This window comes from Drosophila teissieri, chromosome 3R (genome assembly GCF_016746235.2).
Source record: "Drosophila teissieri strain GT53w chromosome 3R, Prin_Dtei_1.1, whole genome shotgun sequence".
NCBI lineage: Eukaryota > Metazoa > Arthropoda > Insecta > Diptera > Drosophilidae > Drosophila > Drosophila teissieri.
Genome location: NC_053032.1, coordinates 6,047,440 through 6,074,441, shown reverse-complemented (window position 1 = coordinate 6,074,441; position 27,002 = coordinate 6,047,440). Strand labels below are relative to the sequence as shown.

Here is a 27,002-nt window from a genome sequence, read left to right as displayed (position 1 = left end):
CATGTTCTAGAACACATATGAAATGGCATGGGGATGATGGGCGTGGTGCACAGTGGTCTTCAGAACAGGAACGTGATGGGAAACGAAGGAATGCGCTGGAGCTGCGTGGTGCACGACATGGGTCACTGGGGCGTGTTGAATCACCGGTGCATAGGATCGGTGCACCACAGCCGATGCCTGAGAAAGCGGCTTCAGGGCTGGCAGCTTTTTTAGAGACTGGAACTGAACTTTGGAAGCGACTGCTGCAGCTTGTGGCTTCACAACCACCGCGGCGCTAGACAGTTGTTCACGACGCACCACTGCGTTGAATCCACGGACATCATCGGCAGTGTAGTCCACGATTCGTCTGTAACCATCGGCATCATTCACGGTGTACTGACCGTGAACCACATCGCCATCCCGAGTCTCCGATTGCGACTTGACATCTCCTGTCTCTGGATCCTGAACATCATAGTTAAATGAGTACTGCGGATGCGAATCATAGGTGTCCTCACTTCCGGATGTTTTCACAGGCAGTAGACCAGCTTGAGCCAGGCAGACGAGGGTCACAAATATCGAAATCTATACGTGGTCATAGGATTAGATTTATACCAATATATGGGGCACATGGCATACCTTAGCCAACATGCTGATCGAATTTTTAGGAAGAAGAATTATGTTTGCTCCTGTCGGTAGTTTATTTTACACAAGTCCACTACGGACTGCAGATCGGCTTTTATAGGCAGCTTCCTTCCCGTCGACCCAATGCCACGGTGCCCTGCTTCTGCACCTGGATCTTAACAAGGTCATCGCGGAGACCTCCAGCCCAGTCTCTTTGCAGACCGCCTAATTGACGTTGAGAAGCCCCAACAAGTTTATCCGGCAATCGACAGGTTTTCAGACCGTTTTTTACCGGCTGTCGGAATATGGGCTCCTTCCATAATTTAACGCAGTTATTTCGAACCCAAAATTTTAGGAATTTTAAGTTCTTTTTATTAACTTGCTTTTTTAAGGATAACTGGCAAATATAATTGTAATCGTATTATTCGAAAAATATATATTTTTGAATTTCGAATTTCTGTTGACCTACCGTTATCCTGTTATCCTACCGATAATATTGTATTCATATCAGCGAAAGAAACCCATATTTCAGGAACAACTTTAAAACATATTGCCGATTGTCGCCCAAAATACTAGCTTTAATGAAAAAGTTTGACATATTCAATTTTAAATGTATGCAATACGGTTATAGTTTACCAGTTGTAGTTTTGAATCGAAATAAAAAAAGCAATACCCATTGGTATTGACTAAAAAACAAAACTTAAGATGTATAATAATTTACTTGTTTCTTGTTTTAATAAAGATTGATGCTCAACTAAGCAAAACGACCAAAATATTTAAATTTCATAGTCGCCCAAAAGTATGCAGAAATATATTTTTCTTCTTGACCAACAGGTGGTGCTACATTTGCTAAGTATGTACATAATTAAAATGGTAACAGGGTGGTTTACAAAAATGTTCTTCTATGATACGTACATATTGTAATTTGGACTATAATGTTTATTTAACAATAATAAATAATAATTAAGAACATGCGTTAAATTACCTTATGAGAACATCATGAAAGCGTCCCTTATGTTTGACCTTATCTGTTTTCTTCGCTACATTCTATGCAATGATAATTGTCAATATTCCAAGTATTTAAACTTTCCCCACCAGACCAGACTCACCCAAGTGCCAGCCTGCCAATCAACAAATAAATCCTCTGCCTAAGCATCACTCCGATTTTCTTGTTCAGCTGCTTTGCACAAACATTGTACTTCGCAGGGAAACAAGGGTAGCAAATTGTTTTTGATAGACTGCTGGAGCAGCAGGGGCTGTTCCATGGAAGTCTGCTCCGATTGGTTCGCTTCTGCTGCGAATCGGATAAAGAGAGTGCGCAGACTGTTGTCTCGCTTTAACTTTATCCGATTCAAAAATGAAAGACTCTTGCCGTGCCATAGGATTTTCTTAATGCCCGTTGGCTTTATAATCAATTACAAGCCGGTTTTAGCATAATTTTGCATCTTAAAGAGTCAAGGTCAATCACAAGTCCTTCTGTCATGTTTATCGCACTCAAATTTCACCAAAGACGAAATTAAGCGAATATAATATGTTTGGCATTTACAAACTTTATTATTATTATTCACTGAAGAAAACAAATCACCCTTTGAAGCTAACAAAGTATAAATAAAATTTTCATTGAATTCTTCTTTATAGCTTTTTTTTTGAAAAGGGTAACAGTCACCGCCCTGCCAATTGAAGGACTTTCTAGACGACTCTTTGTATATATTATGTAATCATGTTACATGGATGTATTTTCTAAAGCTCATATAAAATATTTCAAGAGTCATCCGCAAAGAAAAGGAGGTATTGTTACAGCCTTGCTGAGGTTTTTATTATTACAGTCTAATGCAGTGAAGAAGATATCCTTCTTCATTAAGGATACATATTTTTCATTAGTCCGAGAACGTCTTTTGTAAACTAGGCTCTCAAATTTTATGGTTTATTTTTTTATTTATTATTTTTTTAATCGTTTTCTATTCATGTATCGGGAATATATTTTAGTTATATTATTTGGAATGTTTTGTAGCATACGTTTGTATGGTTCAACATTTGTATTTTGATGGACTTCAATGAATATTATATGTATGTTTTACGTATTTTTTCTAAGTAACTAATTAGGTATAAAAAAAAAAATTTGCCATTATTATATGAAGTACTAAGGACTTCTATTTTTTCCGAGGTATATACATATGTATAATAACAGTTTTCGGTTAGGGTGTTTACGTACATGTTCATAAAACATTTCGCATTAAAGTTCTCTGAGGTTTTTGATGCTAGTCCGCCTTTTGTTATATACATATGTTGTTAAATGTTAAAGGGTATATTGAACCATACAGCTAGTTCGATTTGATTAAATTTTCAATTCTTGAAAACAAATAAAATGCTTTAGTATAGTTTAATGGGTTGAGTATGTATTTAAACAGTTATAAATAAACGATGCGATTTTCCACTTTAAAATGAAAGGAAACACTCTCAATAAGTTTTGAGGCGACTCATGTCGCCGACTCGAAGCCCCCGACTTATATTGATGAATTTCCATACAAATTCTGGAAAATTAGGCATCCACAATTACAGGCATCAATCAGGAAAATACTGATCGAGATCCCCGCAAAGAGTTTTGGAATTAGCCGAAAAATGAACATGTGATGAATTCAGCAACAGATTGGGGTAGAAAGCTTAAAATCCTATTCATAAACTTAATGAGTTCGCCTGGGCCGAATTCCAATTCAATTAAAGGGGCGGCGTACCAGTTAGGACAACTCTTGGCTTATATGCAACAGGTATCCGTCGCCGTCTCAGAAGAGCCTGATAAACTAAATTTGGTTAATTAATCATTACAGGAGCGAACAAAACGACAGAGACAAAAGCTGCACAAAACCGAAAGCCCAGGAAAAAAAAACACGAAACAAAAAAATGGCACAAATATCGATTTACCAAAAATTACAAAGGAAACCCGAATAGTACCGCCAAGTTTTGTTCTTGGAACGGTGACAGTCGGCGCCGGGCAATCCATCAATTTGGTTGCAGTGCCAATTACGCCAGTTACTCGTCACGTCACGTCTCGAAAACCGGCGGACAGCGGGCAACGGACACCGAAAACCGGACAACGGACAGATACGGGCTGCCGTGTGGAGACACCAGAGCTGTGTAACAACAATCGTATCGAACCAGCGTGAATCGAACGGCGGCACTCCAAGTTTTAGAGGTTTTGGAGCTGTAGCTGCGGCGCCCCCATCAACTTGGCGTCAGCTTGTTGTGCTCTTAAGGCCTGACGCCTCTCGGAGCTGTTGGGACGTCATCTAGCCCATATATCTTACTTCGGACGCTTCGATGGCGCTAAACAGACGTTGATGGCGCGACTTACAAATCCCTTGAAACCTATAAGGTGCATCAGGCACTTGGCCGGACATTTATATGCACTACTAAAGTGGTGTGGAAATCGCTTTAATGGTTAATCGGTTACGATATAATGATCTTTACAGATATACATACATGAATTTATAATTGGATTTAAGTGGAACATAATTGACTTAAAGCTCTATCAGATCAAATAATAAAAGCTTAACATAACATGGGGAAAGAGTAAACAAAACTTTGTGGCTTACGGAGTGACACTTTAACTGCCTCTCCAAATGACAAATGTTGAATATATAGTCCATAGCACATTTTAAGACTTTTTAAACTTTTAATTATGTATGTTTATTGTTAAAAATTTTATAATCTTAGCAGTGTCGATTTTTCGAAAATTAAATACAGAGTCTCGAAAAAAGACAAGAAAATATATTTCGAATTTTCAAAAGTGTGTTGGTCGTCGCCAAAACTCACTGCAACCAGCATGTCTAATCTTAACTTTCATATAACTTTTTATAGTCCCCGAAATTACAGCGTTTATACGGACAGATGGATATGTCCAACACATTAAAGTTCGACTATTATTAGAAGTTTTAAATTTTTTTAGGTTAATAGTTTATGCAAAAAAAAATAATTTTTCATTGGAATTTAGAATAAAGTACCGAAAAATGATTTTAAGACCTTAGCCCATAAATTAAAACCCTTCGCTGGGGAAAGAGCGAACGAGAAATTGTAACATTATTCTGGCATATCAATAGAGACTGGAAAACAAATAATAAAATGAAAAAATTCATACAATTTTTAAAACTTTTGCTGAATGGGCGTGATCAAAATGTCTGTGGTATAGCCATAAAAATTCCCAAGGAAAATAGTAAAACGAAATAAAATCAAAACATTTTTCAAAAGTGTAAGCGTGTCAGCTCTGGGCATTAGAGTGGGCGCGGCCAAAAGTTTTTGGGCAAATCGATAGACATCTCTAGGTCTAACGCAAAAATTAAAAAATATTAAAAAAAAATTTCAAAAGGGGTTACAATTTTGGCCGATTTTGGGTGACTTTACATGACTAATAGAAAAATTAAAAAATATCACAACATTTTCCATAAGTGTGGGTGTGACTGTTTTGGCCGGTCGTTAGAGTGGACAAGGAAATATCACGACACAAACTTGCGCTGCGTCTAAGTTTTTGGAATCTGCATTCCTAATCTTAACTTTCTAGCTTTCATAGTTCCTTAGAACTCGACGTTTATACGGACGGACAGACGGACGGATATACGGTCATGGCGAGATCGATTCGAGATCGAATGATCTTGGTCAAGAATATATATATCTTATAGTGTCTGCTTTTTCAACCTGGTACTCTACGAGTAACGGGTATAAAAATGGCGTCTTTATACTTTACTACTACTACTGCTAGTCATTAGTATTTCCATGACAGAAAAAAGAGTACAAATAAGCTGATGTGCCTATAATTTGTTTTTTATAGGAACAGTTTGGTGTAAGAGAAAGTATATACAGAAAGTAAGAGGACGTTTGTTGCAATAGCTCGCACATACATAAATATATATCTTTCTATCTTACTTCAAAGCGAGAACATATTTGGTTTTCGCATTTGCGATTTATAAACAACTTCATTACGGTAAGCGAGATTTGCAGAGGAAGGAAGTATTGCATAACTTCAAGGAACTGTCATAAATTATCCCAATCCTAACTGAATGCTAAAACAAGGATACCTAAGCCTTACATGTATTTCGCTTTAGCCATGTGGGACAGTTTCAGGTTTGGGATCGGGTTTGGGCCGTGTTATGTTCGTTGTGGTACATATGTACATACATATGTGTGTATTGAAAGACACTCGCACACATCCTGTTACTATTAATTGCTGCTGTCCGAAAATATAACAAATCACCTTGGAGCGTTGGGCAGGACCGCCCGAAAGGACGTAGCGAATGGCCACTCCAGCCGTCCTCCCCCTCCGAAATTCCCCGTGCGAGTGTAGAGACAAAAACTTGTGAAAATGTCAATCAAGTTGAACAAAAACGAAAAATTCCCAATCCGAAAGTGGAAAGAGCGCACCACGAAGTTTTCCAGACAGCCAAAGATGATGCATTGTGCGTGAAAGGTGCATGAAGATATCTGACGATTGTATCTCTATCCCTGCCAAGTGACAGACCCTTACACCGGATAACTCTTAGGGGGCGCCTACGAATTGCATCCCACTGAGTCAGAGTCAAGGTTCGGAGATAAAGTCAGGAATCGGGGTCTGTCGGGGTCGGGGAAGACATTCTACGACGATTTAAATTCCACAGCGCTGCCGTAGATGATGAGCTGTCATATGTGCAAATGACGATTGACAGCTGCCACAGCCAGCATCCGTTTGCAGCCCCTCCAGGTTGCAATCCCGTCCAGCTTCCAGACCAAAAACCCATTCCTAGTTCCCGGTTCGCATTTCCAATCCCATAGCAAGCTCCTCTTCGTTACCTGTCCGTCAATTCATTTGGGAATTTCGAGATGCTAAAACGTGCCAAAACCACAAAACAAATACACAACATCGGGTTTCCAGTTAAAACAAGACGTCGACATGAGCATGGTCAGGGGCGTAACTTTCTATACTACCAGCAGGCGGCAGGGGTGGATTACCTTGGTCACGAACTGGGCCCGAAACATGAGCGAGAAGATTTTCAGGGCGAAGAGATATTCGAATTAATATTTCGAATTAATACCTTCATATTTTACATACGAGAATTTAATTACATTTCTGAAACTATTCAGATATTTTTACCAGGGAGCACTCTACTTATTGCTGACATAAAATTTTAAAAACATTAATATGGAGAACCATCTTTAGAATAACATTAAGTTAGAGAGTGCCCCTTAAATGAATCTCATAATCGCGCTGAGTTTTGAATTAGATTGAATTAGGTTTAAGGAGTCTTCCGTCTCGACATAAATGTCCCTATTACAACTATTTTCTAGAGATTTCTAAGACAACTATCGTTCTTCTAATAAATGGGAGTGACCTTGGAAAATGCACTTATTATTATTGAATTGCGAAGCAATTTAAAGTAAAATCTGGAAGAAGTTTGTTAAAAATTGTTAAAATGGTGGACCGATTACCTACATATGTATACAAATGTTTCCCAGCTATGAAGGATCATTTGGGAGAACAGCTTTCGATTCTATCAACAGCTGATCATCCCCAACGAGTTCCACACCAGTTCATTGCATAATTTCATTCCCTTTATGGAACTCCCATCTTGAGTAGACGTCAATCCGCTCCTGCCATGGCGACAAGCAAAAAAACTGGCAAACAGAGAACGAGAAAATCTAAATGGAAACGGCAACTGCCAAAAACCGGTAGTCGATACGCGGGTATATATGTACATATGACTAACCCCCGAACCACTGATAAGGGCAGTCATTCGAGAAATCCCTGGGAGCGAGCGAGACGGCAGTCGCAACACGTACGCATCAGCCACGAGAGGAAGCAGGACCACAGGCTGCCTGCAGGAGGCGTGGCCAAGACCAGCGGTTGTGCGGTCTGAAAGAAATCGGGTTCGGGCCAGTAATCAGTCACGACTTGGAAAGCGCGCAGGCAGCACGTCGTCGTCATCGCCACCGGGAGTCGTGTTTTCGGTTCGATAAGAGATAAAACCCCTGACGATAGCCCTTGACCGTCGCGTAATTTTCTTAGGAACCAAGCTACTGAAGTATTACACGAACTGTGTGTTGCAAGTGAAGAGTACTAAGTGATACATCGGGTAAATCGGAGTGGCGAGAAAGTGTGGTTCCGGCTGGACAATATGATGGACGTAAGCAGCATGTACGGCAACCACCCGCACCACCACCACCCACATGCCAATGCCTACGACGGCTACAGCACCACATCCGCGGCGGCGGCCAACGCCAGCAGCTACTTTGCTCCGCAGCAACACCAGCACCACCTGCAGCAGCAGCAGCAGCATCAGCAAATACAGCAGCAGCACCAGCAGCACCTTACCTACAATGGCTACGAGAGCAGCTCCCCAGGCAACTACTATCCGCAGCAGCAGGCGCAGCTGACGCCACCGCCCACCAGCAGCCACCCGGTGGTGCAGCAGCAACAGCAACAGCATCAGCAGCAGGCGCAGCAGCAACAGCTCTATCCGCATTCGCATCTGTTCAGCCCCAGTGCGGCGGAGTACGGCATCACGACGAGTGCGACCACGGGAAATCCGGGCACGCCGCTGCACCCCACTAGCCACTCTCCGGCGGACTCCTACTACGAAAGCGACTCCGTGCACTCGTACTACGCCACCGCCGCCGTGGCCACAGTTGCACCACCCAGCAATAGCTCACCTGTCACTGCCGCCAATGCAAATGCCACCAGCAACACACAGCAACAGGCAGCGATCATTAGCTCCGAGAATGGGATGATGTACACCAACCTGGACTGCATGTATCCCACGGCTCAGGCTCAGGCCCCGGTTCACGGATATGCCGGTCAGATCGAGGAAAAGTACGCCGCCGTGCTGCACGCCAGCTATGCACCCGGACTGGTGCTGGAGGATCAGGATCCAATGATGCAGCAGGCCACGCAGTCGCAGATGTGGCACCACCAGCAACACCTGGCCGGCAGCTATGCACTGGATGCCATGGACTCGCTGGGTATGCACGCCCACATACACCACGGGCTGCCCCACGGACACCTGGCCAACCTGCAACAGCCACAAGTACATCAGCAACAGCAGCAGCCGCACCAGCAACCGCAACACCCGCAGAACCAATCTCCAACGGCACATCAGCAGCAGCTCCATCAGAACTCCGTGTCCCCCAACGGTGCAATGAGTCGCCAGCAGCGCGGAGGAGTGATCTCCCCTGGCAGCTCCACTTCCTCTTCCACCTCCGCCTCGAATGGCGCACATCCTGCCAGCACGCAATCAAAGTCGCCAAATCATTCCAGCAGCATCCCCACCTACAAGTGGATGCAGCTCAAGAGGAATGTTCCTAAGCCCCAAGGTAAGTCGAGCTAGGAAGAAAGCTGAGAAAGGGTTTACTGTACTGAAATAATCCGATTTTTATTCCGTTTATGTTCAGTTTTTGAACATATAGAATATGGTTACGAAATTCCTTTTATTGAGATATTCAAATCACAGGATGAAATCAGGGTTTGGATTATTACAAATTTAATTCTCTTATTTATTTCTAACACTGATCAAAAGGTCGTTTGAAATTCAAATCCCGCTAATTGTAACATCAACAGGATAGAACGCTATAGTCGGGGGGCGGGGACCTATCAGATGGCGTTTTTTTGTATACCGTATATGGATATATAAATAGGTATATATCTCTGTAATACGCATGTTGTATCTCAACTTTCTAGCTTTTATAGTTCCTGAGATTGAGGTGATTCATACAGTCGGACGGACAGACGGGCATGGCCAGATTGGCTATTGATCCTGATCAAGAATATATATACTTTATATGTTTGGGAACGCTTCTACCTGGTACATACTTTCAACGAATCTAGTATACCCTTTTACTCTACGAGTAACGGGTATAAAAATGTAAATTCGTGCAGATTTCGAATGATGCAAGTTGGCGGAAAGTGAAAGGATCCCCAAAATGTAACTGCAAATGTCAATAGACTCGTAGAACTCCAGAATTTCTTTTTTTCTTTGTAAATCAATAGAAAACAATTATATTTTTTCACATATTAGGTTATTCTAAGTGGTTTTAAGTTGTTCACGCAATTGCGCTATTTTTAAAAAAATTATTGCGTTCTAAGGGTAACTAAACGTGTCTCATTAGGCGAAGTCTCTGGCAATTACGGAACCGCATTCCTTGCTAATTGCCATATTTAACTTTTCAACTCAAATGGCTTGCTCCATAGATCCCATAAAACTTACGGAATTTATTAAGTTTATCGGACAGTAATTATGCAAAGAAATACACACACTATACATACGAATGATGGTTATTTAGAGAAAAGCATAAGAAAGAAACCCAAATAAATTCCAAAAAGCGCAAAACGATGACTTTCAAAACTGATTGACAGGCCAAGATGCAAGAATCAGTCAACCAGTAAAACCAGAGAAATCGAATAAAAATGTGAAAGAAATTACGTCGAACGAAAAGATTAAACAATATCATGAGTATGCTTATAGGTACCACTTAAAAAACGTTGCCATCGACAATAGAATGATCACAAGTATGAACAATTAGCCCTGCAGAAATATTAGCAAGCATGAAACGGCATTGATGCGGCAGACAAAATATCAAGAAAGACGTTCAACCGGGGGCATGTCACCTAAAAATATGCTTGTCTCTTCAAATGCCAAAGATTTCGCCCTCCTCTGCCCCCCGCTCTACAGCCCGGCTACGAAATCTCAACTCTCCGCGACCTCCACGCCCCTTTCCGCCTCTCACAATATCCGCCGTTCTCCTGGACTCTCCTTTGTCATATTTCTTGCATATTTCAGATAATTTTGTCAATGCCTGTGCAGTCAGTCAGGTTGTCACTTGTCACATTGGCGAGTGGAGTTTTGTATCTCGGAATTAGCCAGCTAAGAAAATGTATTCGCTTTGATAAAAAAAAGATTCGAAAAGTGCGTATTGTATGCGATAAATAAAACGTCGATTATCCAAAAGAAGCAGCTGCCACTGAAAAAACGAGTATTTGTATTGATACTTCGTGAATTGCATAAAATTCGAGCGTAAGCCTTTAATTGCGTTTCAAAAAGTTTGAGGTCAGCCGAGTAAATAAATAGCAACTAACTGAATGGGGCATACGTGTTTATGGCTCACCCTGAATTTTGTAATATAATTGTTGGGAAAGGTTGTAGAACAAACATAAGGTCGAGTTTTAAATAGATGGACATTTTATACTCCATTTGGGTAATATTTAAATTTAAATTTATGTCTAAATACTACAAGTAATTTTATAATTTAAATCATGTGGCCATGCTGAAAGGTTTCTCCAAAATATGAATTATATTTGTTCCTGAAGGGACTAGCTCCGCATTTGCTACCCACATTGCCATATTCCAACCATCCTCCCAAACCTGTTGACCAATTTCATTTGGCTTTTGGGGGTCTGGTAATGTACTTAACCTGTTCATGAATCAAGTTGCACAACTGACGCTGATTACTGATATCGGAGCATCGTGCCTCGGACCACTTACAGTTCAAACGTAATCCCCCGGCTACACCAATAATCATACAAATATTTTCTTATTAATGCTGAAAAGTGTCATTTACATGCATCGTTTTCAATTAAACGACGCCACAGTGGCCCGAGTCGAACGCAACCGATCCAAGATCCGAGATCTCATATCCCAGATCGCCGATCCAAAATCCCCACGCGCCGCACCCAATACCGAACCTTACCGATCGCAAAAGCCCCCGGATGACGCGTGCAAGTGGAGTCAGGCGCTAAGATGGGGAGCTGGGTAGGGCAGAGAGGTGTAGATTGCACAGAAAGAAAATTAATTAGTTGAAAAGACTAATTGTTGATTCAAAAATGTGTTAGCTATAATACCAACATATTTCATTCTTCTGCTCTGGAAAAAATCATGCTAGCCATCTTAGTTTTATTTTGGTGACTCAACAAAAAGGTATTTAAAAAGAAAATTCAAACTCAATTGAACTTTTAAGACCCAAGTAGAGGTTTATTGAGTTCGATACGGAATATGATTTTTCTCGATGTGTTCCAGGGGCGACCGCAAGTCAAACAAACAATTAAAGCATGCACCCAGCGGCTGGGAGATGCAGCCCGAGTCCAGAATGAAAGTGGGGCTGCTTCTCGGCATGCCGAACTGGAACTGGAAGTCGAGTTGGCTGTCAGAAAAAATGATTATTTAAATAAGAGTCTCTCGTTTGAGCCTCACTGCAACCGAACTGTCACTGAGCAATGATCTGCTGCCTCGTGGCTCCCCTGGAATCCCTGGGATGTTGGGGCTGCATCTTGGATTCTGGTTGCTGGTTGCTGGATGCTGGAGACGCTGCTCGCTGTGAGCACATGCTTGGGTCCATCTGTCATGTCATCCATTTTCAGGCAGGGAAACAGCATAATCAGCAATCGTGGTTATAAATGGTAGCGTTCGACATATTGGCATTCACGCACATACCGACTGGATTTCCGCTGACCAGCCCACGATTCAAAGAGTTCTAATGTGTTAATCAGCATTTTTCAGTAACCAGACAGGGATCAGTTGAAGTTGGATCAGGAATGAGGAAGGAGCTTGCTCCCATTGCCATGAAGATTAATGGACATTTTTACAGGGATTTGTCACTGACTAGGAATTGGTTTAAGATACACAAATACACACGCACATCTTTCCACTTTTTTAGTAACCAATATCAATCAATGCGCGAAATCTCGAAAATACTTTTGGCTAGATTATGATGACACCTAGATAAAACTAAAAATAGCTATAGTTGAAAAAATAAACCGACTAAGGAAACGAAAAACTTATCCATCATTCAAATGTCAGCGTTATGGAATTTAGAACTAAACATTTGCGAGATTCGAGTGGAATAAGCTAACGCATAGTGTGCAAAAGAAAATTAACTTTAACAAGAGAGAACGCTATAGGCGAGTTCCCAGACTATCTGTTACCCTTTACTCAGCTAGTGGAATTGCGAAGAAGAAATTTCATCACTGACAGTTTTTGCGGGCGGGTTGTGGGTGTTGCAATACAGGCCAACAAACTTGCGCTGCGTCTATGTCCCTGGAGTCTTCAGTTTATAGTTTATAGTTCCTGAGATCTCGACGTTCATACGGACAGACAGACGGACGGACACACGGAAATAGACAAATCAACTCGGCTATCGATCGTGATCGAGAATATATATACTTTATATGGTCGGAAACGCTTCCTTCTGCCTGTTACATACTTTTCAACGAATCTAGTATACCCTCTTACGCTACAAGTAACGGTTATAAAAATAAGATGTTAAGATGTATCCTTTCGAAATTTCTTTAGGTAATCTCTTAACATACGTACCCTTCCTCCATCATTGATTATCTCCTATCTTTCGAATTTATATCCCTTATTAGCACCCAACTAATGTTTTTACGACCTGGCATGGTGATAATTTTGTTTGTTTTTATTAGTCTTTTGGTGGGCCCTGTCGTAATTGAAAAGTTCCCATCGAGGCGGGTTAGCCTTGTTGTGGTTGAACAGTTTAATTAATGGCAACTGGAAGTTCGCTGCTTTTTCTGTTTCTGTTTCTGTTCGTGTTTTATTGTTTTTTAAACGATCTACCACTTTGCTCGTGAATTTCACCCACTCCCCCGAGGGTGGGTGGGAATTTCCACACGCAAGCTACTGCCCAGAATATATGAAATATGAAAAGAGCTGACAAAACTGAAGGAAACTCGAATTAACATAAATGTTGTTGGAAAAAACAAACAGCAGAGAACTTTTTGGCCAAAAGGCTGCAAAGGTGTTAGTTCTCTTGGCCACCAGAGGTTCAGGGGTCAGGGGAGTGGCCAAAGAGGGGCATTCGCTTGCTTTATTCAACATTTATTTGATGTGATGTTTTGATATTTCTTGACACCAACACGCGACGCGGACCGAAGAGCGACGAATGTGCCACAATGAAAACGAAATGAATTAATTACGTGCATTTCAAAACAGAAATTGGTAAGATATATAAACGAGCTAGTGGCGACCGAGAACCCCGAAACAAAGACTCCTGCCCCAAATGAAGCAGACTATTTAAATGAAATGATATTGTGGATAGAAAAGTGACCACCAGGAATGCGAGATAACATCAAACGCTTGCCCAAGCCCAGCCGATCCGAGCCGAGCCGAGCCGCACTGAACCTAACCGAACAGAACTGAGACCTCGACTGGGAGCCCCGCCCGCCTGTCTGTTACCGACGTCGTCATCGTCAGTGGCTGGGCCCTTTGCCTTTACCTTTGCCTTTGTCCGGGTCGCAGAGACCAGTTGGTTAGGGATCGCAGCGTGAGCGAAGCGAGATCTGAAGCACAACAATTTCCTCGACTATCGGATACCCGTTACCTACCCTAGCAAGGGCGTGCTAGGGAGTATACGTCTTCTGAAACAAACTTGCGCTGCGTTTACGTCTCTAGAATCTGCACGTATAATCTAAACTTTTTAGCTTTTATAGTTCCCGTTATCTCAAATTAATACGGAGAGACATACGGACAATCGTGCTTATCCAGCTCTTCTTCCTGGTACAAACTTTTAACGAAATTTATTATTCCCTTCTAGTCGACGAATTATTTATCAAATTTTCATTCATAAAATGATAGACATGTTAATACTATCAAGTTGATCTCTAAATAACCATTCAACAAATAGGCAATTTAAGAAATCAATCGAAACTTCTTTAGATTTATCCTATATACGTATATATTTATAGTCGAATCAGCAGTTTTTATTCAAAGGATCATCACAGAGGATCGATCACAACCAGCGGGATTCAATACAAATTTTACCCCATTATATAATTTAAGTTAATTTTCTGCAAAGCTGTAAGTTGCATAACTTTGTTGAACCTTAGTAAGTTATTTTAGAAAACTTCATTAAAATTGTTTAAAGATTTTAATAACATTGTGTACAAATGGTTCACAACCTTTTTGTTGAAAGTTTTAAGCTCTCCATCACGCTCCCATCGCTATCTCAGGCTTTCGTTTACCTCCTCCAACCTCAACCAAAAATAAAAAAGTCCAATCCGGGACCAAAAAAATGTATGGCATGTGTCGTGACAAATTTTGTTCGCTGGCGCGCGCTGAGTTAACATTTTTGAAAGCGTATTATTAAATTTCTTTCCCCGCTCTATGTTTTTCGTTCCCCTTCCCCACCCACCCCTCAATCAGGGCTCGGGGGTCCAAGTCCGAAGGAAACCCCCAAACCCCAGGAGCCTAGCCTTTGCCCGATCAACGAATCGATTTGTTAGGCGATAAGCCCCGGTCAGTACTTACAATAATTACCACTTAAGTAGGACAGGTAAGGGTCAGTCTCGGATCCAAATCCCTATCCTAACCGGACTTCGTCTGCACTGCCTCAGTGACGTTTACACACCCAAAACGTCAGTTTCCATAATTTCCATAAGGCTTGACTCGATTCCAAGCGTGTTTCTGGGGACAACATGGGAAGCACATTAGTCCAGTCCGCGTGACAGCCAATGGAGTTTGGAAGGGGAGAAACTGGAAGAGCTGCTCCCAAAAAAATGAAGGCGGAACGGTGTAGGCGAGATTCGAACTACCAATTTCTGGGTACTAGGGGTTAATAGCTTAAGTCTTTGTACCGATTTAAAAGTCGTAGTCGACTGCAATTTCAACTACTGTTCTGTGATTTAATGATTGTTTATTCAATAAATAATTGTTAAACCTAAACCTGGCTGGTTTACAATTGTCATTAAAGACCGAAGACAGCTTAAGGAAAGTCATAGAAGATTTCATAAAGTCCTCCATCAATTTGGCCAAGTTTAACATACCCTCATATACCCTCAGAGGCCAAGGAAAAAGAAAGAAAAAAGAGGAAACTGACGTTTCAAAAATGTGTGGCAGCCCAACCACCGCTGCATTAAAGGACATCCCTCAAGGGTGCGCATTCCCGATGTCCTTGCTCGCGCTGCGTTATGTAATATTAAGCACAAATATACACACTGTGATGAGGAGTTGTTTGCCTGAGCGGACAGTTGGTGCAAACAGTGCGCCAAAAGCGGAGGATACGGATATCTTATCTGCTGTTTGCATTCGGTTGGCGTTGGCCCAAGGTTCTCTTTTCGTCTATATCCATGGCGCCCCGTATTTCGTTTCCTTCGGCGTCGCGGGCCGCCTTAATACTTTTCAAGTGTATAATTTAGTAAATTATATAAGTATCGCGTTACGTGCCCTGACACAAGCCCAAACACACTCAGCCCCCTCCATGGCGTTATCGACGATAAATGCGGATCAATATCGTTGGGTTGGCCTTTTCTTTGTTTTTTCCCTTCTTTCCGCTTGCAAAATTGCACAACGTCATCGTAGTCTTTCGACTTCTCAAGAAACTTTCGGTCTGATAGGGTTATCAATGTATAGCTAATTGATTGTGATTTATTTGTGGTGGGACTTTTGAGGTTCAGCTCTGTCCTTACCTACATAAACTCTATTTTTAAGTCAATTTACTAAAAATATATTTCACCTGAAGTGGTCTAGGGGCGAAAGTAAAGTGGATTATCGCTTGCGGAAGTTGTGACAAAAGCCCAAGCTGTTACTAACAAATAAATATTGCCAAGACTTTAATTGATACTTGTGCTTAATATTTACATTTAAAAATATAATTATATCAATGAAAACGCCTTATGAAATGCGGAAATTCCGGCCAAGTCTAAAAGCCCTTTCTTGAAGGAACTCCATGCCACTCAAAATGGGTTTTCGCTGTAAGCGGCGTCGGTATACAAAATACTCTGCGATCTAATGAATCATTTGACGAAGCAAACAGTAGTCGGCCAACCATTTAAGTTGTTACCAAACTGATTTGCCGTTAAAAAAGTGGCCAAAAAAATGAGACAAATGGTTCGGGCAATGAAAACTTTTGCTCTGCGGTGCTCTTTGAATAGTTGGTAAAAAAGCTCGAGTATTTAGCAATTGATCTGCAAATCAAAGGGACCGCTCTGAGCCCCAGAGCTCTACAATTGTCTCTATTTCTCAGTGTGCCGGTGTGCGATGGTGATTTCATTTCAATAATTCTCTCCGTACCCCGCACAGTAGATAAAATGGTAACCGAAAGCTGTCAATTTGAAGTCCCATTGTTGATTTCGATTATTGTTCCCAATTTTACTGCTCTCGTCTCTCACTCCGTTCGACGATATCAGGGCACATTAGGGAAGGTGTCCACCACGCCTAACTGCCGATCTAACCGATCTGACCCACCACACCGCCGATAACGACAATAGAAATCAGGCGGCTTTAAAGTGGACATTCTAGTGGCCAGAAAGGCATTAGCCATTTACGCTTGAACTTCAACTTGATTTATTTAGTTTTCATTCCAGCCGGAACGAAGCCAGCTGATGGATGTATCCTATCTAGCTTTAGGCTCGGCCACTAGGCACAGAAGGGTGGTATCAGGGTATTAACTGTACGACCCCATACTGGCTTAGTTTAGATTGAAAAGATTTGTTTCAATGATTGAAAATTGATGGTGAACAACAATGTCCGAATCGATTATGTTTTTATTTGCCATGATCCATAATCAACTCATGGGTAATAAGACATTTTATTGTGCACTCATAAGTACATTAAATAATAAAATTCTCCCCATGTTTAATATTAAATCTTAGCTTTTTCACTAGATATTATTACATTCTCGAAATAGACTTTGTTACGTTAAAACAGATTCTTACAGTTAAATTCATGAAGCCACATCGACTTGCATCGCTACGTTCGAATGAATGAAGTACTTTGAAGCACATGATTCGTGATTTTATGCCCAAGTGATTCCTAAGCCTCGTAACACTTGCGTATGACAGTTGCAATCCAAGGACAAGCAAAAAATAACACCAAAATTAAAATCTCAATTTTGTAGAAACAGCTAAGCAAAAAATACACAGGGAAGGAAAAATGATTTATTATATAGAAATTATCTCATGTAAACAAGTCAAGTCAGTTGCCAGTTTGGCTAATGCCACTTGTCTCTTCGCAGGCCCCAAAACCACGGCCCACCCCTTCGCACCAGTCGGTAAAATTTGTTAATTTGTCTAATGAAAATTTATACACACACTTTTTTGTGGGGCCTCGGAAAATCCAAAGCAAACCGGAGGCCTATGAGCCCCAGTCCCAGATATATGTACCGGCAGAATTGAAGGCGACGGCCTCAAGTCTGAGGCTCGACGTCTTGTCTGCACGAATTTCCACGGCAGGCACGAAGATTGATGATGACATTAGCATCATTGTCGAAAATATTTCTTTAAGCCAGCCAAAGGACCAAAAGCAGAAACCTTTTCTTGCCAAACACTTGAGAGGCAAAATGTTTTGAAATTTGTTTTGTTGACATTTTAATTTGCAAATACTTGGTGTGTGCGAATATATCCATGGCCGCGTGTGCGAACGAATGAAGCATTAATTGAATTAAATCATCAAAAAGTGGTGGACTGAATAGGGGCCCTGCGAGGGGTTCCTGGACGTTAAGGGCCATGTCAAGTGGAGCCACTCAAAGTGTTGACTGTCAGCCACACGCACACCCAACTGGAGTATATAGAAATATGTATTCTATGTGTGCCAGCCCACAGTTATTTTTTTGGCATTTGGCAGCCATTTTTATTCGAGCATTTTTTCTTTTTTCTTTTCTTAGAGGGTCTAATCAAACACCCTTATTTTGCTTATTTCAACGGCTCTTCAGCAAATGTCCGTATATACGAAGTACATGTATGTACGAATACAAAAAGGGAAACTATGAACATCCACACATCTGCGCATGTGTTCGTGCATTTTCGTTCGGTGATCCGTCATCTTGTCAGAATGTATTATTCGAATTAAGATTTTACTTTTTTCGCTGCTGCCATTGAATTGAATTAACACAAGACCAAGAGAGCAGCTGTAACTCATACAAATGAAAAACCAACCCCCTCCATTTTCACCCACCCCCTGGAATCAGTAATTTCACTGCTCACTTACTCACTGCTATTAATGTGCACACCAAACATTCTAGCCTAAAATTAAAAAAAGAATTTTCCACCAACAATAATAAGCCGAAAAAAGGCTTTTAGTCGGAAACGTGGAGTTGTCACTGCTATCGGCCGGGGGATAGGAAAGCTACTTCAGCCAATTATCGCCATAGAAGGAAAAGATAATCTAACAAATAATTATCAAACTTAACTAAATTTCTAAATACATATAGGACTAAAATAAAAAGGAACGGTAAAAGTATTAATTCTACGACAAGTGATAGGAATATTTTAATTGTATGTAATACTCAAATAGATTCACAAAATATGGTATTAAAAACAATGCCTCTTTTTGTATTTTGTTGAGTTATTTTCCAAGCAATAATATCCTTATTTTTTCTCCATCCCACCCAAGTTCATTTGAACATTTCGTGGTAAACCCAAACCCTTTAGCATATAATCCAAGCCATATCACAATCGCCTCGATAGAACATGCCTAATTTAATTTAAACGTACTTTAGGTCCCTATGTTGGGCCATTTCTTATCGGCAAAAAGTATGTAGTACAAATATAGTAATGTCGACAATTTTGATTTTCGGGTCTATCAGATGGCTACCGGAATTCAGCGTAATCTATGGAATGGAAAACACAAGTAGAATAAACAGAAAACAGTAGCCAAAACGTTGCTATTAAGATAACACAAATATGTGCATTCGAGTACCTGTGTAAATATTTAAATCGAGTTTGCGTTGTCTTGTGTGTGACGGCGACATAATTTTCCGAAAGGTAAACACCCGATCAAGATGTTCGATAAGAAATTGAAAACTTCTTCCGGGGAGACAGAAGAGACAGTTAACAAGATTAAGAAAATGTGTTCGGGCGCCAGTTGAGACATTTTTCCATTCCCTATGGAGAGTTAATATCTGACTCAGACAAGTCCCATTGGATTCGTTTTGGATTTCTTTCAAATATCTCGTACCCTTTGTCGAACGATTTCCATGTGTGTTAGACATCGTGACTAATAAGCCGCGGGACGTCTGCTATGCCCATACAAAACTTTCAATTAAGCTGGAAAACTTTACCTCACCTCTGTGGCAGCGGGTTGTGTATTTTTGGGGAACGATGATCTGTAGATACAATTATGAGAATTCGGTTATTGTGCATTTCACGATTCGTGTTTGAAATGTAGATACCACGATACGACTGCATCATCGCATGACATGTGGAAAAAGTCTCGGGTTGACAGGCGGCAAATAAAACTGACAGAATGAATGGACATGGCTCGTGGATTTTCGACGGGATTATGCCAGTTTAGTCAAGTCAGAGTCAAATTCAGAGTCAGAGGGTCCTAACTTCGAACCTCGACTTTCCAATGAGTGTTGACTGTGCCTAATTAGCTGGATCAACCCTCCCCCGAAAAGGGTTATTGGCTGAGATTGCCAACTCAATTAGTGCCGACTGACCTCTGGTCAGTCTACCCACGGAGTTAAACATCTGTCCCGTCCGAGGCCAATAACACTGCCTCCGTTTATTGCAAAATATTTTGGTCTATATTGGCCCTTTCGGTTCCTTGCCAAGGGGGCAATAAATTACCCGCAGGTGATCAATCACTTCGTCACCAAAGCCCCCGATCGTCAGCATTTTTGGTCAGCTTTCTGTACGCTTTTATGGCCCCAGATTAGAGCAGATTCTCGAAACTTTTGCCACATGACGTTGCCGTTGACGTTGATGTTGTGTTTAATCAACAATTAAAACAATTTACTTTTAATTGAAATATAATTTTCTATTTGCACTCGAGTTAAATATTATTATCAATTGAGCCGCTGCGGCGGCCAGACGGCGTTCCACGCACTACGTCCGACGGGTTCGGTCCCAGGCCCACTTAATCGCCCCAAAACGGACCCCATGTAATGCCACCCGGTTCACAGACTGCCAGCAAGTGTGTGAGTGTGGGCGAGTGGGGATCTCCGTAAAGTGGCAGTGGCGCCTGCATAATAGAAGTGATAATATCATTATATCATATCAAAATGGCCGTTCTACAGCGAATGACTCACGGCCCGGGCAACTCTACTGGGCCGTGGAACTGAAGGAGACAGAGTTCACTAGTAGAAATAGATAAAAGCCGACGAACAATTTAACATATCAAAAAAACAGTACAAGATGATCTTAATACAAGCCGCAATCCTTAACACTAGTTGTGACTTTGGTTTTAAGGTATTTATAAGATTGGTAGGTGAGAATCTAATTGATTTCTGAAGTCTGTTTTGTATTGTGTTATCTCGGTATTTTCTCCATTTTTGTATAATGCATTAATATTTGTATATGTAAGTAGCTCTTCCCCCGTACGAACATTAATGATAACTCGAAAATGTTTTCATTAGTCTTTGATTTCTTTAAGCCTATTTTATCTCCATATGTAACCTTCATCATGAGTGACTCCCATAACTTGGCTTGGACAATCACGATTTTCCTCATTTAACACACATTTCACACGAGAACCGTGTGTGTGATGAAAAGGAAGACATGCAAAAGTCAAACAATCGTTTGGCTGCGTTAAACCTGCAATTGTAATTACCGCTAGTTGAGATGTTATCAAGTTACATTGACTCGGCGTGGCGCCCCTCGCTGCTCTAGTTACCCCCTTTGCTTCCCGACTCATCCGCCCCTTCGGTAAATTCTGGTGCAGCAACACTGGTGTTTACATTGATTGTCAACAGTGTCACCTAAGCGCCATGGTGCCAGCCCAACGTCCAACCCACCCCCTCAAGATGGCCTTCAGCAGGGAGGGGTGAGGGCAGCTCTGGCTGCGGCTCTGCATGCCTCGGAGCTTCCCTACTTTCCACCGCTCCACTTACCTCTCTCCCCGCCGAAACCACCGCTCGGAGCACTGAAGTGGAAGTGATCCCCGATAATGCTCTCTAAAACTAATATTACAAAGTAGATATCATTTGGCGCCGGACAAAAGCGACAGTGCCGCCAACCGGCCGCGACATGTTTGACAACCCGAGCGACACCAGCATCGACCGAGGCAGCCGTGCCACTAGCGGAGGTCGCACCGTGCCACAGTGAAGCAGGAGATGCGAAGGGGACAAAACTTTGTGCTTTACGCAAAAAATAAAGTAATAGGTGCGAAGATATCGTTCTTATCTGTACCAACGAATTTCGTTTCAGTACGTATTTCTGCTTTATACTCCATCTAAAAAAAGCATCTCAGGCGCAGACAATTCTCAAATGAGGAGACTACCACTACTGTTTAAACAGAGTAAAAAACAAAAAAATTTAGTATTTTGTACATTGTATTTTTTGTCTAAATGGTAAGAGGAAAGGAACTAAGGATCAAAGGATAAGTTTGACCTCAAAGGAAAGAAACTTCTGTGGCGCTGTCTTTTATCCACATGGTAATACGAAATCCAAGTGCCTAGAACAGGGATTGATTTTCATACCCCAAATCCTCTGATCCATGAATAACTTTCTAACCTTTCCCACACCACTGTTCAGCGATTGGCGACGGCATATTGACAGCCTAACCGGAATGCAGTAACTCGCAACTGTCACAGTCTGTGCTGCTATTACTGCTACCGTGAGAGGGAATGTGGATGTGAACGTGAAGGCGATTACGATTGTGACTGTGACTGCGGTGCAACTGCCGCGGGCTTGCTTAGTTTGTTTGACTGTGAGCGGGAAATTCAAATGGAGTAATCCTGGGGCTTGTTTTCTTGGACATTCCTATGTGCATTACGATAGGAGTAGAGCCGAGTTCGAGTTTCCAGACCGACTGGGCACTTATCAATCGATCCGCAAACAGTTCCCAAATCCCCGAAAGGTGCTCGCGAGCTACTGTGGATGCCAAATTAGGTACCAGTAGCACTTGGAGGAGCAGTCATAAATTCATCACTCATTCGGCTAGTAAAATTTATTTATTGCTCGTAGCTTCCCGCTTGATTTACAACACTTGCAGCGGCCAATTGACTAAAAACTGTTAAACCAACTCGATAACTAAACGGGATCGGGCATTCCGTATTAATATGGCCGCCAATCGGCACTTTTCCACTTGATCGTCGTCATCATCCGACCATGAGGAAACTCTTTAGGTTGGTGGCTGATGACCGCACAATGCTCATTAATAGATTTGTGCTGTAGGAAAGTTCCTTAAGATTTATGATTGTGCTAAAAGGTTTTTTATGAGCGCACAGGGCTAACGATTTATATACCCTACTACACCACACTCCATAAATTAAACCATTATGGTATGGAAAAGGTAAACGTTCTCGTTAAACTATTTTAGTTGCATAAAATCTATCCTTTAAATTTTCCGATAATCTATAGAACATTTGCAAATTGGAAACGTAGGAGAATAAAAACGAACCACATTTTCAAGAACCTGCAACTATTCGCTTTCCCAATGACCACGACTTAAACAAATTTCCGGACGAAAATAGGATCCCAGGTCCCAGGCAAACCTAAAAATATAATAATTCCTGACCCTCCCACGAAATCAAAATCACAGATCCAGAGATAAGTTACAGAATGCCCGCCGTCAGGATAATCCCAATATTTTCAAACAAACCTATTGAGCGCGTTAAATCCTTCTATGGAAAGGCAAACGGCCAAAAGGAATTATTTTCATCATCGTCGGATTTAGCCACGGGGCGCATGCCAAATTATAAATAAAATGCAAAATCACGCAAACAAGCCAAAAGTCAAACGGAAAGGAGATGGGCAAGAGGGTTTGGGGGTGATAAGCCGGCGAGGATCGGAACTCTCACAATGATTAGCTGCGACAGCTAGGGATCAGCATTAGGGATCGGCCTTTCACCTGAATCTCACTCCCTTTGCCATGGAACCACAACAAAGAAAAGGACAGAACTCATGTTACACAAAAATAATATATTGTTTTGAAGAAAAAAAAAATGACGGCATAGTATTTGGAATTAGCATCCCTTATAGCTACATTAAATAGTTAATAAAACTTAAGTTTGATATGTGTATCTAAATGATTAGACGAAACCTTTTCTTTATTACCTAGTTAATGTATTAAATGTTTAGAATAGTTTATACATACTGCCGAGTTGCAAAAGGGTAATTATTCCAATGATTCATCTTGCCCATGAGCAACTTGGTTCCTTGCTGAACAGTTTCTACCGTTTAATAGCTTTGTGGTGTACAAATTTTGCCCAGTGTGCCTGACAACCGTCCTTATATTTCCAGCACCGAAACTACCTGCCAGTGGAATCGCCAGCATACACGACTACCAGATGAATGGACAGCTGGACATGTGCCGCGGTGGAGGAGGCGGGGGCACCGGCGTCGGGAGCGGTCCTGTGGTCGTTGGGGGCAACGGATCCCCTGGGATCGGAGGCGTCCTTGCCGTGCAGAACTCCCTGATAATGGCCAACAATGCGACGGCGGGAAGTTCCCATCCCAACGGCATGGGCATGGGTCTGGGCAACGGATCCGGATCCGGAATGAGCAGCTGCAGCCTCTCCAGCAACACCAACAACTCCGGCCGGACGAACTTCACCAATAAGCAGCTAACCGAGCTGGAAAAGGAGTTCCACTTCAATCGCTACTTGACGCGGGCGCGACGCATCGAAATCGCCAATACGTTGCAGCTAAATGAAACCCAGGTGAGAAAGCAAGCAATTTATTTTTATTAGCATAATTCATTAATTACTTCTACAATTCTTATACCCGTTACTCGTAGCGTAAGAGGGTATACTAGATTCGTTGAAAAGTATGTAACAGCCAGAACGAAGCGTTTCCGACCATATAAAGTATACATATATATTCTTGATCAGGATCAATAGCCGAGTCGATCTGGCCATGTCCGTCTGTCCGTCCGTATGAACGTTAAAATGTTTTTGTAACGCCCACTGTAACGCGCACAAACAGACCAAAAGTCCCACGCTCACACTGCTGAAATTGTTTGTATTTTATTATTTTTTTTGCCAATTTCTATTGATGCGACAAAAAGAATGTTAAACTTTCACGTTCGATGGCTGAGTAGGGGGTATCTGATATAAGAGGAACTCTATTACAGCGTTCTCTCTTGTTTTTATTATGTATGCTTTTACAACACGGTACATATTGATATACTTGTATTAAATTGAGGCACAAATGTAAATAGGTTTGACTTATGATTAAAAATATCTATCTCGAAATTGGCTTCAAAATGTTTTCCACTGTGCTTGCAGGTCAAAATCTGGTTCCAGAACCGCCGCATGAAGCAGAAGAAGCGGGTAAAGGAGGGCCTTATTCCGGCGGACATCCTGACGCAGCACTCCACGTCCGTGCTCAGCGAGAAGCCGTCGCAGCAGCAACCACAGCCGCCGGAACTACAGGTGAAGTCGCAGGGCAGCGATCTGGGCGGGAATGACCTGGCCACAGGAGCACCTTCAGGACCCACAACAGCCATGACACTAACAGCACCCACAACCCAACAAAGTTGAATGGTTTTCTTCGTTGATGGTTGTAATTGTTATGCTATTGTTGTTGCTACCGCCAAAATATTGACGCATTTCGTTGTGATAAATTAATAGAAAGTGCACAGAAGATCTAAAGAACTAAGCTAGGCGAGGGTACAAGATAATGAAAGAAATAATATATCACACACATAGCAAATTAAAATCTGTAATCAAACGCTAGCAACTAGTGGAATCTAGGTGCCATATTCATGTAGGGGATGTAAATACTTACACTTACATTTCGCATGCCGCAGCTGAAGTTTATTGGACTAGCTTAAACTGAACTCAGGGTTAAATTAAAAAGAAACTTTCTTAAAAGCACGCAGAGCAATTGACAAAAAATACTGATACAAACAAAATCAAAACAGAAATCTAAAATATTTAAAACTTTCCAATAACTAGTAGTAACAATAATACCTAGTAGAAACCCCTAGTTATATTCCACCCGCCACCACCAGAGCTCGTCTGTAGTATTATTAGCTAAGTTCTAGGATGCCCGAGTTATTCGTTTTGTGCTTAAAAGTAATCGGTAAATCAATCTTGATGTACGTCTGTATATTTAATCTAGTCCTAATTGTAATATAATTATAGCTGTACTCCACTTGTATGAAGAAACAATAAACGAAACCCGATTGCAAATTGTTAATAAACCATGTGGACAAGTTATTGCGAGTGTGGGTGTTACAAACATATCTCCAGTGAATTGTGGACGTATTTATTTTTGGTAATCTCCGATTTCCAAGTACACCGATAAGAGAAATAACATTCGACTGGGGATTTCTACTGGAAAGGGCAGCCGACACACAAACCAAACCAAATACTGCCTATGATATCTTGATTAATTGCAGAGCGAGAGCCATGGTCAAAATACCATATGCAAATCTATCATTTTATGGACAGATATGGCTGGGGGATTAAGTTTTATATATTTAAATTGATCACATGGTTGTGAAAATGTGAATTTTTTGGGATTTGTTGATTTTTTTGCGACAAGAAAATTATCCAGGAAATTCATCAAATTCCTTTGACAAAAACGGTTTTGCATATGGTTGATAGATAGGGTTTTAAGTCCACATATTAGATTTAGATATTAGAAACCTGAAATCAGAACGAGACTCCATTATATTTTCTTCGTTGGAATTATTTCATGATTAAACCAGTAAATAGCTTCAATTTTCGAAATAATGACGAATACTAGCTTATTTGCTTTTCAAATTAACAGATAAAATATTACTAAGGAAAAGAGAAAAAGTGGATTGTCTTAAATTTAAGAGAAATCAATCTAGCTTCAACAACCAGTATTCAACGATATTTCACTTTCGCGGTTTATTTTCAGACAAAACAAATACACATTCCTTAAAAATTCAAGACATGTACGTTAGTTCGAATCGCCGGTTCGAATCAGAGGTAATTAAAATAAATATATTCATTAAACCACTTTCCCTGTTCTATCAGATACCAGTTACTCGGGTAGTGGAAGTGTGAACCAAAAACTTAAACATTTTTTGGAATATCGTAGGAATTGGAGAAAAAACCAATATGAAAAACAAAATTAAAAATTTAGGCGTGTTTTACAATTTTCAAAAGTATGGGCGTGAAAGTTTTGAACGGTTTGTGGGCGTTGGAGTGGCAAAAAGCTTCTTGGAAAATCGATAGAAATTTACAAGACATAAAAAAAAATCAAAAAGTTTTCCAAACGTGTGGGCGTGTCAGTTTTGGATGTGGCAACATTTCGAGACGGACATGGCCAGCTCGACTCGGCTCTTGATCCTGATTAAGAATATATAAACTTTATATGGTCAGAAACGCTTCCTTCTGTCTGTAACGGTAATAACAGGAAGTCATTGCTGTAAATGACGTTCTACTGCAAAACTCGGTCTCTTATTGCCAAATTTATGAAAACATTCGTGGGCAATGCCGTATGGCAACATTAAACAAATCATATCCGAAAATGGTGAAAGGCAAAAACAACAAAATCCGTTTTTTGGCGCTATACCTATGGT

General features: G+C 41.2%; 2 protein-coding genes across 2 annotated transcripts; one reads left to right on the top strand and one right to left on the bottom strand.

Annotated features, from left to right (window-relative positions):
- Positions 1–6: 6 nt before the first annotated feature.
- On the bottom strand, positions 7–675 carry LOC122621571 (pupal cuticle protein Edg-84A; the record flags this gene model as incomplete). The annotated part of the gene is made up of 2 exons (XM_043799479.1): positions 7–561; positions 616–675. Coding segments are annotated over 2 exons (615 nt in total), but the record flags the coding sequence as incomplete, so codon positions are not given.
- Positions 676–7,623: 6,948 nt separating this feature from the next.
- On the top strand, positions 7,624–25,616 carry LOC122620006 (homeotic protein labial). The gene is made up of 3 exons (XM_043797266.1): positions 7,624–8,931; positions 23,744–24,162; positions 24,730–25,616. The coding sequence occupies exons 1-3, from the start codon at positions 7,737–7,739 to the stop codon at positions 24,982–24,984; spliced, it is 1,869 nt and encodes a 622-aa protein (XP_043653201.1). The 5' UTR covers positions 7,624–7,736; the 3' UTR covers positions 24,985–25,616.
- The last annotated feature ends 1,386 nt before the right edge of the window (positions 25,617–27,002 follow it).

Bases quoted from the DNA above. Each gene is read 5' to 3' on its own strand.
- LOC122620006 (XM_043797266.1), top strand. From the start codon at position 7,737: ATGATGGACGTAAGCAGCATGTACGGCAACCACCCGCACCACCACCAC. The intron at 8,932-23,743 runs GTAAGTCGAGCT...TTATATTTCCAG, and splicing joins GAATGTTCCTAAGCCCCAAG to CACCGAAACTACCTGCCAGT. The intron at 24,163-24,729 runs GTGAGAAAGCAA...CTGTGCTTGCAG, and splicing joins TGCAGCTAAATGAAACCCAG to GTCAAAATCTGGTTCCAGAA.